The sequence below is a fragment of the Podarcis erhardii genome, assembly GCF_964252035.2.
Source record: "Podarcis erhardii genome assembly, chromosome: 2".
Lineage (NCBI taxonomy): Eukaryota > Metazoa > Chordata > Lepidosauria > Squamata > Lacertidae > Podarcis > Podarcis erhardii.
Genome location: NC_138498.1, coordinates 87,117,001 through 87,136,737, shown reverse-complemented (window position 1 = coordinate 87,136,737; position 19,737 = coordinate 87,117,001). Strand labels below are relative to the sequence as shown.

General features: G+C 44.0%; 1 protein-coding gene across 4 annotated transcripts in view; it reads right to left on the bottom strand.

Annotated features, from left to right (window-relative positions):
• PLXNA1 (plexin A1) overlaps positions 1-19,737 on the bottom strand; it is a 303,518-nt gene that overhangs the window by 9,879 nt on the left and 273,902 nt on the right. For 2 of the 4 annotated variants that reach the window (XM_081852274.1, XM_081852275.1), the window contains exons 24-31: positions 17,289-17,435; positions 16,869-17,028; positions 15,596-15,747; positions 14,300-14,396; positions 13,020-13,210; positions 9,981-10,150; positions 7,720-7,932; positions 3,839-3,989 (exon numbers count right to left, since the gene is read on the bottom strand). In XM_081852274.1, the coding sequence (XP_081708400.1) occupies positions 3,839-3,989; positions 7,720-7,932; positions 9,981-10,150; positions 13,020-13,210; positions 14,300-14,396; positions 15,596-15,747; positions 16,869-17,028; positions 17,289-17,435 (1,281 nt within the window). The remainder of the gene's footprint in view (positions 1-3,838; positions 3,990-7,719; positions 7,933-9,980; positions 10,151-13,019; positions 13,211-14,299; positions 14,397-15,595; positions 15,748-16,868; positions 17,029-17,288; positions 17,436-19,737) is intronic. The other 2 variants (XM_081852276.1, XM_081852277.1) reach the window with 2 other exon arrangements.

The following is a 19,737-nucleotide window of genomic DNA, read 5'->3' as shown; positions in this document are numbered from 1 at the left end:
GAGAGAGAGGTGCCCATCATCAGGAGTCCATTGAACCAAGTCCCACGCCCTTTAAATTGCGCTGCCAGATAAAGAACAGATGATTAAAATGCAAACCCATCAGAAATCCCATTATAGTGGCTAAGTTTGTTGTGAGTGCAAGGTGGATTTCTCTTTCCAATTAAATGTCAAAGCATCCATCAAAGGGGACTTGATTAACCATTTCATTGGCTGCATAATTGGAAATAAACTCTTGTATAATTAATAGACTGACTATTAGGAGGCAGGAAAGGTCCATCACAAGCCCTACAGGTAATTCCTTAATATGGAAATCAGCTCCTTTTGATTAAGAGCAGCTGTGGCGCCCTACAGGTCTCCAGCGCTAAACGTGCAGAACGTGCTGTGGAGCTGCACAGCGCTGCAGCTCAGGATCTTGCGGATGATGAAACACTTAAAAGCTCAGTGCAGTTTCTATAAAGGTGATTTGCCACATAGTTAGCGAATGCATGAAGAATCCTAAGAGTTGGAAAAGAGGGTAAAGCAGCTCAACTTCATTCCCTAGGGGAGGATAACTACTGTTAGCTTCCCATGGGAAATGTGATTCCACCACCTCCTCAGTACAAAAACTGAGCCTGCTGCAATTCTGCAAGGGGATAACCAAGGCCTGCATTGGCACATATGGAAGGACCCCAATACTCCATCCAAAGCGCAGAAAGCGCAATCACAGTGATTTCTAGGTGGCCAAGCTCTGAATGCAAATGACATGTTAATCTGGCAGAAATAAAAAAGATGAAATTATTAAGGGTACTGGAGCTATTGAGTGACTAGGAACAGGAGTTCTATTCATGGTTCGTGAATCCCTTTCTCTCTTGATTCAAGAAAGACTCACTACATTCTGAAAGATTTACAACCTGCTTTGTATTTGTTTGATCTTCTGTTATTGTGTTGCCCTTCTGGGAGCAGCGTAGTAAAGAGGAAAACTACAGGGAGCATAAGAAGAGAGCAGGAGATGCATGTCTGTCACCTGTTTTAAGGAGCTGGGACCACCGTGATTAGGAAGATGCAAAAACCCAAATGAAAATTAATTATGATTTTCATTCAGTGCCAATGTCAGCATATTATAGCACTGAACAACAGGAAAAATTATTCTCTCCCATTTCACATCAAAGAGGGTGCAATCGGGCTGCATGTAATTGTGTTTAATGAATGAAAACAAACAAAGGGAACAGCTGCTATTTATTAATCCCATTACAAATAATAAAAGAAGTTCCTGGGAGCTGTGAACACACAAGCAGTGCTTTTAGAGCGGGCTATGGATGCACATCCAGCAGATGCCAGGCAGCGGTTAACCGGGAAAGACAAGGAACGGCAACTCACCCGTCATTCAGCTCATTAAGATCACGCTTTCTAAACACGTAGTGCTTGCCTTGCTATTGATTTCTGCTTTTAAGGCCTTGCTTATTTGTAATACTAATGAAAGGGAATGTTGGGAGCTGGAGACCAGCCCTAGGGCAGGCAGTTGCTATGAAAATGTCTCTAGGAACAGCTGGGGGGCGGGTCACCTCTGGTTTCAGCTTTGTGGTGAATTTTGGTCTAAGGCAGATGGCTAGGATCTTGATAAGAAGCCCTGCAACTGTGCAGGCTGCTAAGGCACTGCTAGTGTTAGCTGTTTACTAGTATGGGGACCATCCTTATTGCCTAGAAGTAGATACTCGTGTCTACTCATACAGGAAAGACCTTCTGCAGGGATTCTTGGCTTACAACAGGGAGGTCTACACCTGAGGCCACAGCAACTTTTCAAATTTAAATCAAGGTATTGTAAAATAAAAAGTTGCTTACAGTTTAATATGCAAAGAAAAAAAGCAATAATGATACTCTGTGTGTCATTTCATGTACATACAGCTCTCCTGTTGGCAGACAACTGGAAAGGCAAAGGGTCTGCCAGTCTCTTCCTTGAGCAGATCTGTTAGGAAGCACCTTTTGATGTCTCAGCAAATGTGCTCCATAGCTTTGAAGCCCTTAGAATCATAGAATTGCAGAGTTGGAAGGGACCCCCTAAGGGTCATCTAGGCCAATCCCCTGCAATGCAGGAATCTCAAGCATCCATGACAGATGGCCATCCAACCTCTGCTGAAAGCAGGTTGCAGAAGACGGAGCTGGGCTGGAGGGCAGAACACCAGCACAACATCCCATTTTGGCAGGAACTCTGCAATGGAAATGTAGAGAATATCCAAAGCAACCCTAAGTCTTTGCTCATGAAACATGTACGTATCTTCTTGCACCAGGCAGGTGGCCACACGTGGATCTTGTGTATGAAGGAAAGACCACAACTACATTATTGTTCAGTTTTCGCTGACAGGCAGCATTTAGTCCAGCTGCCCAGCACTAATCTGCTGTCACTCAGAAATAATGCTTTGTCAATTTCTTTAGTGCGCAAACAACTACTTCATGGCTTGAGACAGACAAGACAACTGATATGGGTGTTTATGCCTGTTCTACTGAGGTGCAGTAACTTGAGCCTCAACCTGCTTTCCAAATGCCTTGTACCCTATCTAATTCTTCATTAATGCAGTCTGTTAGATCCACCTCTTTGTGTTGCAACCTTTGCCCCTTCCCACAATAACTCGCTCTCTCTCCCCACCTTCTATCCACTTATGAACGTAAGAAACTGTGGGGCCACTCACCAGCTTTTGGAAGAACCTCCTTGCCCAGAGTAGTTTGGCAAACTCTTGTACAAAGGCTTTTATTGCTTTACACAAGCCACTATTCCCACCCCCCCACTCCCCCAGGTCTCATTGTCGTTCAGCCGGGCAATAAAATCCATGTGATCCTATTACATATATTTTTATTAGTGTTATATATTTTATTGCTTTAATAAAGGATTGCAGAGAATGTGTTTACAGAAAAGTACTTTATGGAGTTTATACCAATTACGGCAGATGGGCTTTTAACCACTCCTTAAAACTTAAGAGGCTGGCTGAAGTGACTTCATGGCAAACATCCCCCCCCCCCACTCCTGGGATTGCAAATTAGGATACCATTGGAGACTACCCAGCATAGGGATAACTGAAAACAGTCAAGTGACATGCTAAGCGAGTGTTTTCCTCTGCTGTACTTCTGCATGTTCCTGTAGTTTAAGTTGGTGATTGAATGGCAAAGGGCAAGCGGGATTTTCTCTCTTTTCTTTTGTTACTTTGTTTAATGAATTAATTAATTATATGCTTTCCCACTGTGTGATTTAGTCCCTTCTTTTGTATTTACCTGCTATATATTTGCTAACACTGTTGTGATGCTTACCCATTATTATTATTATTATTATTATTATTATTATTATTATTATTATTATTATTATTATTATTATTATTTCTTTCCTGGTTGGGGGGGGATGAAGGTTAAAGTTGGCCTGTTTGTTTGTTTACCTTGAGCAGTTTGGACAGTTGCACGGGGGGAGGAATGGGGGAAAAAGGTGAAAACATGAGTATATAATAGCCTGCTGGATCCTGACAGGAACACCTGAGGGCAAAGCTGCAGATCACAAGAGAAGCACAGTGTTCCCACCTTGGAGCACTAACACAGGGGGTTAAGGGGCTTCAATGGAGGAAAAGGAGTGGGCTGGAGTGTGGAGGTTTATCCGTGCTCCAGCCACAGTTATCCCTTTCATGTACTCCACCGCCAGTCACCTTTTAACTCCCCCCCCCCCCAAAAAAAATCTGAGCTCCAAAATAAATAAGCAGGTCTAGTTTGCAGAGCAGAGAGGCCTCAGAAGAGGTTGGTGGGTATACAGGGCAGACCAGCCTTATGGAAAGAGGTCATCGACTCCTCTCCTTCCCACTGATCCTCCTCTACTGCTTCCCCTTACCTCATCCTTGTACTTGGTGATATATGAGTAGATCTCATGCAGCGCGCTCATACTGTTGAACTGGCTCAGGTGTAACCGGGACTGCTCTGCCAGGTAGGCGCTCATGTCTTGGTCGCTGATTGCTGGCATTTTAGCAATATCTGCATAATATCTATAGCAGGGAGCAGGAGAGACAGAAAGTCAGAAGGAAAACCTTTTCTGAAGACAAATCTAGGGACATCCAGAAGGAGAACAAGTGATTTGTTTTAACAAAGCAAAATATTAAACTGAAGCAACTGAGTACAGTATACTATGCGAAGCAAATTAAACAGTTTTCTACTCCTGTGCCAAATGACTCATAGAATCTCAGAACTGTAGAGCTGGAAGAGACCACGAGGGTCATCTAGTCCAACCCCCTGCAATGCAGGAATCTTTTGCCCAACATGGGGCTTGAGATTAAGAGTCTCATGCTCCTTTGGATTTCCTATTGCACAGTCACACTGTGACAACAGGGCTCCTTATGGAGGAAATTCAATCCACCCATCAATAAACTGAAAGCACACCGCTACTGGAGTACAGAAAACCATTGTGTAACTTCAGCCACAATAGGTTGATTAGTTGAGAAGTTCGTGGTGATCAGTTGAGTTTGTGGCAAATTAGGAAGTGTTAGGAGCATGTAAAATGGGTATTTGAAGGGATCCGAGGAATGCCCAGACCTTGTAAGCATCAAAGACAGATATAGAGTGAATATTCAGTCAACAGCAGACAGCTGGGAAAGATACACAAGGCTGTCCACAGACAAGCCATTGCCAATGCCACCATAACAGCATAATAGAGAATCCACAATGATACCTTAGTGGGAACTAGTGTGGTGTAATGGATAGACTTCTAGATTAGGACCAGAAAGACCAGGTTTCAGTTACTCAGCCCTGGCCAGCTCTCTCCCTCTTTCTCAGCCCTATAATCACTTCATTTTAAAAAAGGATTTGTACAGCACCTTTTAAGGTCTACTCACTGAAACATGCAAGATAAAATGCAATGCAATCACAATATTAAAAATCAGCAGGAATGGAAAAAAACACCTCTCCAACTAAATCCAATACCAAGTGCAATCCAGAACCATCAGGAATATTATGAAACAGCTATAGCAAACAACACAAGCAAAAGCCAGTGAAAACAAATAGGTCTTTAAGGCTTTCTTTAAACACCTGTAACAATGAGGGCCAATGGATACCTGCCAGCTACCACAAAAAAGGCCCTTTCCCTTGAGCCTGCCAACACAAGAGCTCTCGGGCAAGTTAGAAGTCTCTCCACTGACAATCTTAATGTGTGGGTGGATTAGTGTTTCACAGGACTGTTTTGAAGTTTAAAAAGATAGAGGAAGGAAGAACCATTCATGCTGTCCTGAGTCCATGGAAGGAGAACACAATAAAAAAATGAAAATTTTCATCAGTTGAGGGAAATCAAGTTAGGCCAATCAGGAGTGGCGCACGTCTATTTCCCTCAAACCATAGCCACCTCCCACACACCTGACACGGCTGCAAAGGAACAATCAGGAACCGTAAAGTGTGCTTCTGAATGTTCCTTGGCAAGTAAGGCTTGCTGTCAGCACTTATCAGAGGCAACAGCAAGTCCTCCAGGGATCAGTTGCACTACTCTGCAGTGCAGCCAATCATTGCTTTTGGCAGGAATCTTCCTTTGCCGCTTTGCTTCAGATGAAGCTAGGCCGAGAAGGGAGAAAGGAAAGAATCAGCAGCACACTTAGACTGCATGCCTGGGTCTTTCCTCTGACGTACATTCAGCTGATGTCATGGTGATGTCAGGTAACTGACAGGCTGACACCCTTACCCACCTGTCAAAATGGCCTGAGGGGAACAGGGGAGCTCAGGATCCAGCCCATCAACCAGATATTGTCCCCCATTCCCCCCAGATATAATCATCTATGCTTGATGCATATACCCTTGGGAACACTGAGGCAACATGGATATAAACTGAGGGGAGGGATATTTGTTGATGCAGTTCTTGTCAGTAACAGCTGGTAGGGAAGCAGCTGCTTGCTATGGAGGGCTCTATGCAATTCCAAAAAACTCTGTTGGGCTTTGCTCTGTCGTTGCAGACAGAAATTGAACAGCACACCTGTGATGGGAGCTTCTCTGAGGTAGGCTCTATGGAGCAGGTGAGCAGTGGAGGGGGGAAATTTCTGGTGTATGTACCTTTAAAAATATTTTTTATTATATTTATTAGAAATTTGACCCAATTGCTCTCACTTTGGTACAGAGGCACAGAAGAGAAAGGGGACCACTGTGCATGATGGCAGTCAAAAGTTTCTGTCTATGTATTTGTCACACAGTGGTATAAATAAGTAGAAATAATTCTGAATGCAATGTCCTTTGCCTTTCTCAATCAGAAATATGAAGCATTAATATAGTTTGAATTAAAAGCTGTGGTGCAGCTGGGATAATGGAAGAACATTGTTGCATCCTCAAGAAACCAAGAAAAGTGGAGCAATGCTGAACAGGCATCTGGTCAGGAGCAAATGGCAACATATTGCCTCTGGGAGGTGAAGATCAAAGGCCTCCCCTATCCTTTGGCCACAATCTCTGCCAAGGGATGGTGTTAAGATGCTTACAAGGGCACTTTCCTACCCAAAACCACAGATACTTTTGGAGTGCAAAGGAGACAGACATCTGGAGACACCAGTGACAAGGATTTCCCCTCATCTTCTCAAAGTGGGCGTGGGGTTCACTGCTTCAAGCAGAAGACTCCTGATTGTGCTGGACCCTTCCTTGCACCTGCTGAGGCTGCTCAATTCAATGCATCATACCTGTAAGCTTCCTTTTCATCTTTCTTAAGCTATGACATCTTCCATCCATCCACATCACAACTGGCCCAGAAATATGAAGTCACTACACTCCTCAGGTCCCCAGGAAACGTATAAACAAATTGACAACTCCACACTACTACCCCAAATCCTGAAATCTAGACATGCTGTGAAGAACAACAGGTCTGGGGAAATTAAAATGCTGCTAGAACTTCTTCCTTTTTTTAAGTGAAGTGCGGCGTCCAGCAAAAAAGGAGGAAGGAGATTCTTGGAGCAAACCTACTTAACAGTGTCCTGTTCATTTCTTACACATTTTCCATGGCGGCCTATGAGCTCAAGGAAACTGCTTCTCGTGCTGCAAACAGCCTGTTGGGAAGAACTAAGGCTTCAACCCCATTTTCACAGCATGTTCCTCTGTCAATTTCCCCCCTCTTTGTCAGCTAGGATGGAAAAATGTCATGGCTTTGCTTGGTATATCAATATGGTGGTAGTGGTAGCAACAGACAGGTCTTTCACAGAATTGAGCTACCTCCAGTGAATTCCACTCTTTCTTCTTGTGTGACTCATTTTCAGCAGGAAAACTTTTTGTGGGGTGGGGAAAATAATTTGTTAACAAGATAAACATGCCTGGAAGAGTGAACCAGAACCTTCTTGGTAAAATATATGAACTGCAAAACCTACCCAATATGACATGCTTGCACTTAAAAAAAAAAGTTAAATAAGATTGCAAGCTCCTTTGGCTAGAGATTTTGCTCTGCTCCTTTCCCTACAAATCACACTGGCAGCAGTTTCATTACAAATGGCTGCCTCCATTATCCCCCCATTCCCCCAATGTGCTTTATTTATTAGTCATTGGGGACTGAGAGCAATTGTCCTCGCTTTGAAAAACCAACCAACCAACCAACCTGTCTTTTCCAATTGGCTATGAAGATTTCTTCACCCTCCAGTCCTGGGAGGTTCTTTCATACACATGTGCAGGTTTGCCCGGCTCTCCAGCCATTCAGAGCACACATTACAAAAGCAACTCTTCTTACACAGCTGCATCTTGCAAGGCCACCTCCCCATGGTTGAAGCCACTCACCTTTCTACCCAGCTCTTATAGTTGGGGATGTCCTTGGCGTACAGTAGTTTATTGGAGGGAGAGTCTTTCCCTAGCTTGTGCTCAGAAGTTGAGCAGGAGTCCATGAATGTCTGAGCCACCACTGATAGGCAGGCATCAGTAATACTGTTCTTGTGAATGTCAAACACAAACTGGGGGTTCTTAATCACATTCACCCAAAAGCGCAGAGGTAGACTGCAAAGGAAAAGAAAGGAGGAAAGTCAGGCTAGGGAAACACATTATTTGGTAACTAAAAACAGGACCCTGGCTGGCAATAAGGGCAGATATTCTCTCTTAATCTCCAGAGATGGTAGTGATTTGGAAATGTGGTTTGCTAGCTCTTCTGCCCCTTTCTGCCACTTGCTCCAGACCATCCCAACCCAGAATTCATGCTTCTCTTGACTGGGTCTTCAAAATCCATGCTGTACAGCTGAGTGACTCCTATTTCCTTTCCCCTGAAATTCACAACTGCTGGGGAAGCTCAAGCAATCGCTCTCTGAGAGAGAACCAAGTTTCAGACCCCTGCCGACACACTGAGATTTCTGGGGATACCCCCTCTCGTAATTCCTCACAGCTTCTGAGTCTAGTTAGGAGAGATTCCTACACATCGAAACCTACCATGTAAGGGAGAAGGCTAATCCAAATTCATTCTCCCTGGCATCACATTTTCTATATGGAATGATTTTTGTGTGTCCATGCAACAGTATTCCATGATCTGGACCCTCAGCTGCAGTCTGAAGTGGCATAGCCCAGGCACACAGGTATAGCACCTCAGGCACAGGTTCCCATGAATACATTTGACTCAAACACCAAATGCTTGGCTCCATAGTATTCTTATCATGTGAGTGCTGGGCACACATGCACATTTTAATTTCAGGAAATGATCTCAAGAAATGAACTCTGCACATTGAATTATCACCCTGGAATAAGCATGGCCATTAGTATGCAGGGGCCTGCCTCCCTGGACTCTGTTGAATTGGAAACCAGGCACCATTGGGATTCTTCCCTCTCTCCCTCCTCTCCCCTCCCAACACACCGACTCTTCCTTTATTACAGAAAGCATAGCGATAAATCAGTTCCAAGCGTTTCCATGCTCTCATATCGCCATTTAAAAATGTTTCTTTTTCAGCCCGGCTAATTACTGACAGTTACTGAACTATACAAAAGCAATTTGGACTTCCATTTAACAAATGCCAGAGATGAGAGTGTATGTTCTTGTCCCCTGAAATAGTTAAGAGGATCTGAGAGATGAAATCGGCAGAAGGGAAGAACGCAGTGGGGAGACATGAAACCTTGCATGTAGCAGAGGGCTTGTCGCATCTCACCACTCGCTGAGCACCCAAATCCCCCTGTGCTCTAGTATAAATGGATAGGAAGACGGAATTTGGCTCTCTAGTGCTATGCATGCCGCTGGTGCTCACTTTCCTACCGTATTCTTAACTAATTATGATGTTGAAGTTTACTCCAATCTTTAGCTATGATGGTTATATAAGCTTACATTCAATTTGCACTGATCCAGGGCAGTGCGCCCAACTCCCTTGCACTGGCTCTGATAGGCCAACAGAAAGTAATCTAGCAGAAACTGTTTGAATGCATATTGGAGGCTTCACCTACCCTAGGAAAAAGTGGGGTTTAAGTACAGTGGTACCTCGGGTTACGTACCCCTCTGGATACGTAATCTTCAGGTTGCGAACACGGTAAACCTGGAAGTGTATACTTCCGGGTTTCGCCGTGTACGTGCACAGAAGCACTCAATTGCGCCGCGTGCGTGTGTAGAAGGGTGCTTCCATTTTATGGACTTTTCAGGATACTGCCAGGTCTCCAGAATGGATCCTGTCCGTAACCGGAGGTACCACTGTACATTCATTTTCCACCTTTGGGAACTTGGTTTCCTACACGACTAAAGCGATTTCTACCACTTGATCCCTTATCTGAGAAAAACTGGGGCAAACCAAGAGTTCCTGTGAGGTTTCCTAGCTCAGCATTTTCTGCACCAAGGTTGGGAATCCTTTCAATCCCAAAGGCCACATTTCCTTGTTGCCCACTCCCCCAAAGGCCACACGCCAGCAATGGACAGGACCACAAGGTGGGCAGGGCTGAATTAAGCAGGCCCAGAGTTGCATATAGTATCTGATTCTACACTGAGTGGCAGGAGCTCTCCAGGGTTGCAGACCACCCCACCTGGAGACTCCCTTCTGCATGCACAGATTGCGTTCTAAAACCGAGCTGTGGGCCCTACTTACCAATTACTCTTCCAAGTGTGCCTGACATCGTAGTCATTGATCTGGTGCTTATCAGCTTGTTCATCCAGGAAATCAAACATGTACTTGATGGCGAGAGGCAAGGCACTCCCTCGGTGGGCGGTGCTGAATATGGTCTCAAAGAGGTCATCAACAAACTTCTGCAAGGTTCCCTGGATGTAGAAAAACGGTGGCAATGGAATGAAGGCATAGTCTGCTTGGAAGGCATAAAGATCCCATTGAGATTATAAGAAGAAAAGTTATGCCCTGAAATGACACTGGCATTGCCAGTGAAAGCCACAGAAATGTACAGGCTGTGTTACAGAAGTGATCTCATCTCTTCATAACATCCATAGACAAAGCAGATCAGGTGACACCTGTTCTTGGGCCTACTCTACTAGTAAGACTGAAGCATCAATGAAGGCTGTTTTACATAGTAAAACGCAAGAAATCTAAGCACTCTGCCATGTGTGTTTCATCTGCAATTCAGAAGTAGGCTTAGCCATAGCAGACTGTCATAGAGTGCAACCATTTTCCCATGGGGGCACCAGACGATACCCTCTTAGTATCCATCCATTAGGGGGCACTTGTTTGCAGTATCAGTCACTTATGAATCTTGAATTTAAAAATCCCCTTCTGATGGTAAGACTTATTTTATAGGCAGAGAAAGGAATTTGGTTATAACCCTGATCTTTTGAGAGTTCCAGGTCACTGTGTGTTAGCCACAAGTTCATTCATGTTCAGTCGAATGCTATACTTGGCTTGCTGAAGGTTTTAAGTTCTTACAAGGATAGATAAACACATAGCTACTGAAGTATGAAATACATTCAATACATGAAGCTACAGTAGTACCTTGGTTCTCAAACAGCTTAGTTGACAAACAAATCGGCTCCCGAAAACACAGAAGTAAGTGTTCCAGTTTCCGAAGGTTTACTGGAAGCTGAATGTCCGACGCCACTTCTGCTTGAGTGCAGGAAGCTCCTGTAGCCAATCAGAAGCTGTGCCTTGGTTTTTTAACGGTTTTGGGAGTCGAATGGACGTCTGGAATGGATTAAGTTCAAGAACCAAGGTTCTACTGTATAATACACCTGAACCTCCCAGGACTGTGTTGAAATTGCAGAGTTAAGCAGCAGTAATTAGTGCTGTGCTTAAGTTTTTCACATAAGACTATGATAGAAATCTATGAGAAGCTTCATGAAAAGCACACCCATTTTCATCTTTTTTCCTTTTCTTTGGCTGTTTGAAGCTAGATGACACATGCTGAGCCAGCTGACAACCCACCTAATGATGATTGTCAAGGTGGTTTGTGGCAGACACCACTATTAAGTTTTATCTCAGAATGCACTTTGCACTGGGGGAATTTTGGGATAAGAAATGTGGCAGCTGGCGGCTTGCTACAGCATTGAGAACTCTGGCGAATTTTGTGCCCACCCCCCAAAATATTCCTTCACACTCCTCTGAAAATTGCAAGAATTAGCCTGTTTCCCCACCTGCTCTTGGAGGAATGTTTTTGATTCAGGATGAGCAGCAACACACAGCAGCCAACCTCCAGTGAGAAAATAAATAGCTATGGTAGATTATTACAATTTATTATTTGGTCTGGGAATAAAGTAGGAGAAAGGGAGAGAGAGAGATTCGGCTGTGCCATTTGCATGCCAGCTCCTGCAATTAATGTGGCTTTCTCCAGTTCTCAGAACTCGACAATATTATTTTTGTTTGCTTTTGTACAAATCTTATATTATTGACCATTTGATTTACATCAGAAACCAGGGCAGCAATTACACAGTGTGAGTAGCCACTGGACTTTTAAAGCTCCCTTGCCTCGGTTTTTGCTGATGCAGAGTGCTGATAAAATGAGGGCGTCTATCAAGCATATGAACAATGAGCACAGGGGAAATCAGTGATTGCAGCAACCGGAGGCTGGGATTCAGTTTTGCTTCGTCAACAGCTAGGATGCAAAACTAGTCTTTGTAGCTGGGTGTTTGGGTTTTTTTTCCTTTTGGCCAAATGTAACTGGGGCCAGAAATGCTCCATAGGTAGGTGAAGAGTTTAAAAGAATGAAGCCATGTCCCTCTGCATATATTGAGAGGCAGAAGAACTTGGGCCCATGCCTATCACCAGGCCAAGGGGGCTGATTAGGATTACCAGTGGCCCGGAAAAATAAAGAAAGGGATTTAATAATCCCTTCTAGGGGTTGTCTTTGTATTTAAAGCATGACACCGGGCTGGGCTGGAGGGAGTACCTTGAAGACTGAAACTGGCTTGTCTGTCTGATTGCCTGATCATCTGTCACTCAAGCCAAAACACACTCTTTTCCTTTCTTTTTGCTTATTACTTGAGGTCAGAAGTTGTGAGAGGAATTCAAGGAATTGAGCAGGTGAACAGAGACAGAAATTCTAAGACAACAGCAGCTGTGCTATCACAGAAGCCCAAGAGCTAATGGTGAAGCCTATGTAGGGAACTTCTGCTCATGACCTCTGGTTTTTGGGTGTGTATAAGTGTGGTTTGGTTTAGTTTTGCTGGCTTGCTGGTTTTACTAGAGTGGGCTGGGCAAGAAAAGTGCATCATCCTTCTTGCAAAATGTTACATATGCTGTTAGCATGTGCAGGGAGCAGATCACTCTGGGACAGCAAGGCATCTAGAGTAAGCATTGGCTATCACCCATCTTGTGATAATGGGCCTAGAGGCTGATAATGTATGCTGTGGGGAAGGGATAAGTTTCTCTAAAGAACCTTGGATTTCAATTGCTGCTGCAATGCTATTATCATTAGAATCTCTTGCGATGCAACTGCAGCAGTGAGAACTCCAAACCCTTAAGTGTTTGGTGTTAAGCAGATAAGAGGTCAGAAATCATCGCAAATGGAATAATAAGTTGTCTCCATATACTCTCTGCTGATTTATAACAGCAAGACTGAAGAGGGCAGAAACTTGACAGCATGGTAGGATGAAAGACCCACCAGATTCTGTGTGTGACTTGGCAGTCTGTACATCTACTCAAGCTTTAGAACGCATCTAGGTAGAGCCTTCCTTCCTTCCGATTTACCTTGGTGGCTAGCAGGCGGGTCAAGTAGATTTCTGAGACCATCTTGCTGCCACGGTCACCTTCTCGCTGGTCCATGTGATCGTGATTCTTCACCAGGTGCCACAGCTTGGTGCCGCTCTCCAGGTCAGGAGTGATCATGGGGGTCCGGGAACGGAGGCTGTCAGGGCTGCTGGCTGTCCGGAGCATACTCTCTGTGAGGAAACCACATGCAATGGGAACCGCCTCTCCCTCCTTCGCTGCCTTCCAGCCTCAGCTGTCCTCCCTCCACCTCACTTAGTTTGCAGCAAGGCCTGTCACACCACCAAGAGCATATGATTCGTGTTGGGCTACCCTTTAGAACCAGGCAACAAAAGTTCATAGGCTGGGTGGCTCTATTAACCAAGAAATCATTGGACTTCTTTCTTTCTTTCTTTCTTTCTTTCTTTCTTTCTTTCTTTCTTTCTTTCTTTCTTTCTTTCTTTCTTTCCTGCCAGGGGAACTGCAAGCAGTGAGTGAAAGCTGCTAAAACCTAAGGCCAGCTCATGCTGTTGGCAGGTTCTCTCCAATCCTAACCTGCCCAAATACATATTCTATCAAATACATGAGACATCAACCTGGTGTGCCATTCATATAAGATACTTCTGAAGGACCCCTGGGATCTCTGAGGAGGAACGGCTATAAATATGGTTAGACAGACAGACAGACATCTTTTTCTGCTCTGCTAGTTTTAACTGGCTGCTTTTGCATTTTAAAGGGGGAAGATGAAAGGAAACTCTTCAAACACACTGGGTTGTATCCAATGCTGTGCACAGGAAGTTCTGCTCAAATCAAAACACTTCTTAAACAAATGTTAAAGAGCTCCACCACACCCTTTCCGCAACAAAGTGCTAACTTAAGGGGGTGTCACAATAGATACCTTACTTATCCTCATCAATTAACATGGAACTTTATTCTTGCCAGGGGCTTTAACTAAGAGACCCTGACGAAAAATACAAGTTTCGCAGGAGTAATTACACAGGATATGATGAGTCAACAGGTAGAGGGATGAGACAGAATCAGACGAAGAATTTCTGAAGTGGCAATGTTGGTAGGTTTGCTATAAGTAGCACTGAGGTGGGCCTGGGTGATTTTCTCTTCCAAAACTGATGCATGAGACATTGGAAAGGGGTTAAGAAAAAGCTGCTTTGGCTGCAATATTGCATCTTTTCTGCTCTGCCTTTGCTTCAGGAAGACTGATTCCTAATCTCCAGACTGTTCCTGAATCCCAGACAGCAAGCAATGACGGCTGTTTTCTCACTTACCATATCTGCTGAGTGATTTGGTGAAGGTGGAGGAGTTGGAAATGTTGTAAGCTGAATTCTGCTTGGGCACCAGAGCCACAGAGGAACCATCTGTCACCTATAGCAAGAATATTAGCAAAACAAAGATTGAATGGACTTTTCAGATCCACATATCATGCATCTCTCATCCCAATAGCTCCTCACACTAAGACAAGTTGAAATTGCAATTGCCTATTCAGTGGGTTCCCAAAGGCAGTTCAGTACAATGGACCAATGGACCATCATGCCTCAGGGAAAAGACGGAAGCTGAGGTAGTCTGATTACACTTGCAGGTCAACATCCCCATTCTGTCCTCTCCTCAGCCTAACTTGCTCTGAGGGAAATTCTAACTTTCTACATTTTTTAACATTTTCTCTTTTTTCATGTATCTTCCTCGCATTCTAAAACATTTAGCTAGGTATTGTCCTAATAACTGCCCCACTTTGTGGAAATACCCAATATGGCCCTCCAGAACTCTGGCTCTCAAAATTCTTCCTAGTAGGCCACACCCCTCACTGACCCTACTGTGCACCCTTCCTTACGTGTTTTTGCATGACTGTATGGAGGATAGGTGTGTGTGTGTGTGTGTGTGCGCGTGCGTGTGTGTGCGTGCGTCTGTGTAGAAACTAGCCTGATGTACAAAGATAAATTTTCATTCATTGCTCCGCCCACTTCTGCCTCTGCCCCTCCCCTTGATGCCCTCAAGGTTGTCCAGAAGGGAATGGGGCCCTTGGGCTGGAAAGGGTTACCTGCCCCTGCCTTAATCCTTTCTGAGGAGAAGCCATGCTGGGATAGATGTGTAGAGGATGGAAACTTGACAGTCCCTTGCCCCAGCAAGGCTGACTGTGAATGCAGAAAGCTGGCAAGTGACCAGGTGGCCTACTATCTGCGGGCAGCTGCCAAGGCTAGCAGTGAGTGGTTCCCACTGGCCCACAACCCATGTCATTTCAAACTGGATCCCTTCTGAAAGGCTGAGCCAACCCCCTTAGATGTCCAAAAGGGTGCATTAGGGTATATACCACTCTAGATTGTTTGGCAGTATACTCAGGAACTGTCCTGTTTGTGACTGATCATTAATCTACATTATGCAATATCTGGATTACAGTCAGAGTGTATCATGCATTTCTCTTGTATCAGATGCAGAGGTTGTCTGCAGTGCCCTTCTCTCACACTGTACACATGAAGCATCTAAAGTTGAGTGAACCCTGCCTGCACTTAGATGTGCCACACAGTTTCTTGTGCCACACCTCTACGGCTAAAGCCAGCAGACCACCACACCTGGTAATGGGCGAGAGTGTTGAGCCTTTTCCAGTCGTTGTCAATCTTTGTCGTGACATCTTCATCTTGCAGTATTATCCGAGCCATCCTGCCCTGCCGCCACTCTGCACCGATGGAAGAGAAGGGCATGGGGTCACTGGGAATCGTGCTCACTTTGGACAGATCACAGAACGAAAGGCATGGAGAGCATGTGAGTGAGGCGTGGCACAAACAGTTTTTAAAAGCCACACCCCACTTTAAACCCTTGGCTGTCTTGTGCCAGCAGCTATGCTGATGAGGCTGGCCAAACATTTGGATGGAGAATAACTGACTCGTTTCCTCCTGTCTGTACTCCATTTGCAAAAATGGGATATCACTGTTCTTGAGCAGCACCATCCTACTGCTTGACCCCGTTCAGTGAATCTCCAAGCAACAGAAATATCTGCAGCTGACCCGTGTTCCTTTTATTTTCCCTTATTGAGAATCTCAAATTTTCAATGCCGACTGAGCACTGCTGTCTCAGCCAATGAAAACACTGGCTTCCAAACTCTGGGTCCAACAATCTATTCAGATGATTCACAACAAGCATCAATGAGAAAATGTATAGCTCTTCTTAAATTTCAGGATGTTATGTGTGGAATCTTTACAAATGCAGAATTTAGAAGACTAAAGTACAGAATGCAGTGCTGAGACTTGCTCCTTCTTACATTCCATGGTGCAGCATCTGATGTTGTGCTAGGACCAGCAAGTACACATTAAGAACATTTTCCCCAGCAGGAGATTGAACAATGACCTCGCTTGCAAACTGAAGGGCATCTAAGTTTCAAACTACACTGGACAATGGCAAAGGCCTGATTTCTAAGCTAAAATGTATGCAAGCAGGTCTGGGATGCTAAGTCACCTGCCAACCACTTACCTTCATGCAGCCTTTCCTGCAAGGAAGTTGATGGACTCTTTTTCTATATCAGAGCCCAACTTTTGGAAAAGTGGCAGTTGGGAAAAGGTTGTGGGGAGGAAAGAGGCTGGCAACAGATGACACCTTAAAGACTAATAGATTTTATTTTGGTAGCATACACTTTCATGGACTAGAGACCTTTGTATCTGACAAAATCAACGCAAGCTGATGCTCCGAATAAGTATGTTACTCTTTAAAGTTCCACAAGACTGTTGCTTTTGCTGAAACAAGCTAACATAGCTACCCCTGCAAGTACAAATGCAATATGAACTGATTGTGTAAATCCACCCTTTAGTATACACTGACTGCACAGCAAACATCTGTAACTCTGCAACTTACCCAGGTCCATGTCCCCTGCCTTAGGTCTCTGTGAGTAAGGGACTCCTTTATACACAGCATCCAAAAGCTTCTCCTTCACTTGTGTGATGGTGTCACAGTTTAGAACCTTGACCGGGATCTCGGGAGCATTTTCATTCTCAGGGTTCACACAGTTCAGCGTCTATATGAGAGAAAAAGGTAAATATATTTGCATGATGGGATTTGCCACATTGCACTATGGTTGCGTATCGGGGGAATGCAGAGGGAAATGGGCAAGAGAATGAGAAGTCATCAAACTGCCTTGGAAGCTTTACCCCCTTTTCCAGTCATTAGGTTGGAAATTTTGGGGAATGCAAAATTTTGCAGTGGAATTTCTTACCCCCCAATATCATTGACTCTGCTGATCAGATTCCAGAAAACCAGGCTCCCACTTGCACTAACCAGCATTTTGTAGTCAATTTGTTGACGGATGAGCTTGTCTTCACTTAAGGAGTAGCGAGCCTCTCCAGTGATAGCATCAATGGGTCCCTTCTCCATCTGCTGTTTGATGGCACAGTAAAGCATGAACAGAGGTTCACCTGCACACTCCTAAAGAGAAGGGAGGAAGACAGGGCATTAGATAGAACATCCCTTGAAATACCTAAAATAAGCAGCTGTTTCCAAATCAAACTTACATTGGAGGCTGATTTTATTAAACACTACTTCCTAATAATAATAATAATAATAATAATAATAATAATAATAATAATTTGCTGGACCCTGGAGAACATGCTTCAAATGTATACACAGAAATGACCAGTGTTGTAGTAAGATCAAAGTTTGCCTAATGATTACGGTATGTTGTTTAATACCTTTGGATCTTGCTCCATTTGCTTTCATATGGTATCTCCCTTGACCCCTATCTTGCCAAAAAAGCCATTCTTTGGAAAATCTTAGCAGTAAAACCCTACTCTTTGCAAATTACAAGTCAGTTGTTTCAGTTGGGTTTTCACACAAACAAAATAATGGACAAGGTGTTTTCTGAATATATGCCAGCTATTAATGCTGAGGTACATGATGGTTTGAGAAACAAAGCAGTGAAAAAGCATGTGTGAACTTTATAAATTCTAGAACTTCACCGAAGATCACTGATCTACAGTCAACCCTACTTTCCCCCCAAAGCGTAGGCTTAATTGGGCAGCACAAAATATCCAATACATGGGGATGGACAAGGCATGAGCAAAGACTTCATAAGGTAAAGTAGACCATGAAGGGCTATCTCAAGTGGTTGTTCAGTAGGTATCTGGGTTGACTGATGTGGTTTTCTACAAGTTTTTCTGCAAATTAATTCTCCATGTTCATTCTTACCCATTATTGGATCAAGTCAATGAGCCATATAACCTAGAATCAATCTCCGACAATAGGCACAACCTGGTTCTTCAGAAAAGGATATATGATAACTGCAAAACAATCCATTGACTATTGTTCACTCAGAGCTTCCAGCACTATGAAGTTAAGAGACAAGCTGGACATAAATCTGCCTTCCTCTACAATGATGGGGAAACTGGCCCTCCAAATGTTGTCGGACTCCACCTCCCATCAGTCCCAGCCAGCATGGTCAATAGTCAGGAATGGATTTGTATATCCTCTATGAATTTGTCTCATCAGTACAAAAAAATCCAGATTCTACAACTCTCCATAGCCATGTGCCTCATAAGTCAATCCTTAGCTACGTGAAATAAATGCTTCCTGTTGTTTCTTCTTCACTTACTAAATGGTCACACGATTTCATTCTAACAATAAAAGAAATGGAAGTCTGTGATTGTTGTGCAATTAAAAGTTAAGGACAAGACAGTAAACAAAAGGAGCCAGTAGACTCCCAGCTGGAAAAGTGTCAGCCTCAGCAATCAGGTGTGTATGATTAAAATGGACTGGAAGTGAGGTGCTGAAGCAGAGGAGAAGAGATGGAAATTAATAGGATGAGTGTGAAAGACATTTGAGAAGGTGAGGGGGAACTAGAGAGACATCAGTCTGAAAACTATTATCAGTGGATTGAGACATTGACTTCAACAGTGTTTGGATCAGACGTATAGTAATGCTACATAGCTGGTCCCCAGGAGTGTTTCAGTATTTTCTTGTGCAATCTTTTATGCCAACTAGGGTGAAGATGAAAACAGGAGGGGTAGAGACAAAAATCCCAAGTGACCTCAGTCCTGCCACCTCTTTCCCAGCTGGCCACCATCAAAACAAATTCTACTTTGGTGCAAAGTGCATCTCCTCTCTCTGCCACCATATGCTGTTAGCATCTCGTTAGCATCTGCAGTAATTAAAGAGACAGCTGCTAACGAGCAAGAACAGGCATACATCATCCCTAGACCTACCGACAACACGCCTGTCTTTGAAATTATGTTTCATTTGCAAACTTGGCTTCATTAAGTCTGCTTGGGAAAGAAAGAGAGAGAGAGAGAGAACCAATGTGGGTGCTATGCTGTTTATTAATAACTGTCTTGTCTCCTCATAATGCACAAGCCAAATGATAGCCGTACATTAACAGGCATGCATGGCAATTACACTCCAGCATGGCAAGGCTCTCCCATTTTTGCTTGCCCTCCTCCCTTTTCAGGTGAGGCCAGAAATTCAAGCCTCTTCCAAGGAGGGCTTTTATTACTTATAAAAGCTAACTGCAAACCATCCAGGCACAAAAAAGCAACACAGATGGAGAATAAATTGAAGATGGCTCCTTGGTCGTATCTTGTTTGTCTGTTGTGATCTCTCATCACACAGTTTTCTCCCACTTGCAGTCAGCTGAGGAGCCATGCATTGCTTGAGAGCCGAGGTGCCTGACCTGTTATCAGGGCTGTTTAAAGGCACTCTTGAGAGCAGTGGATTGCTTTTTACCTTTTGATCACCT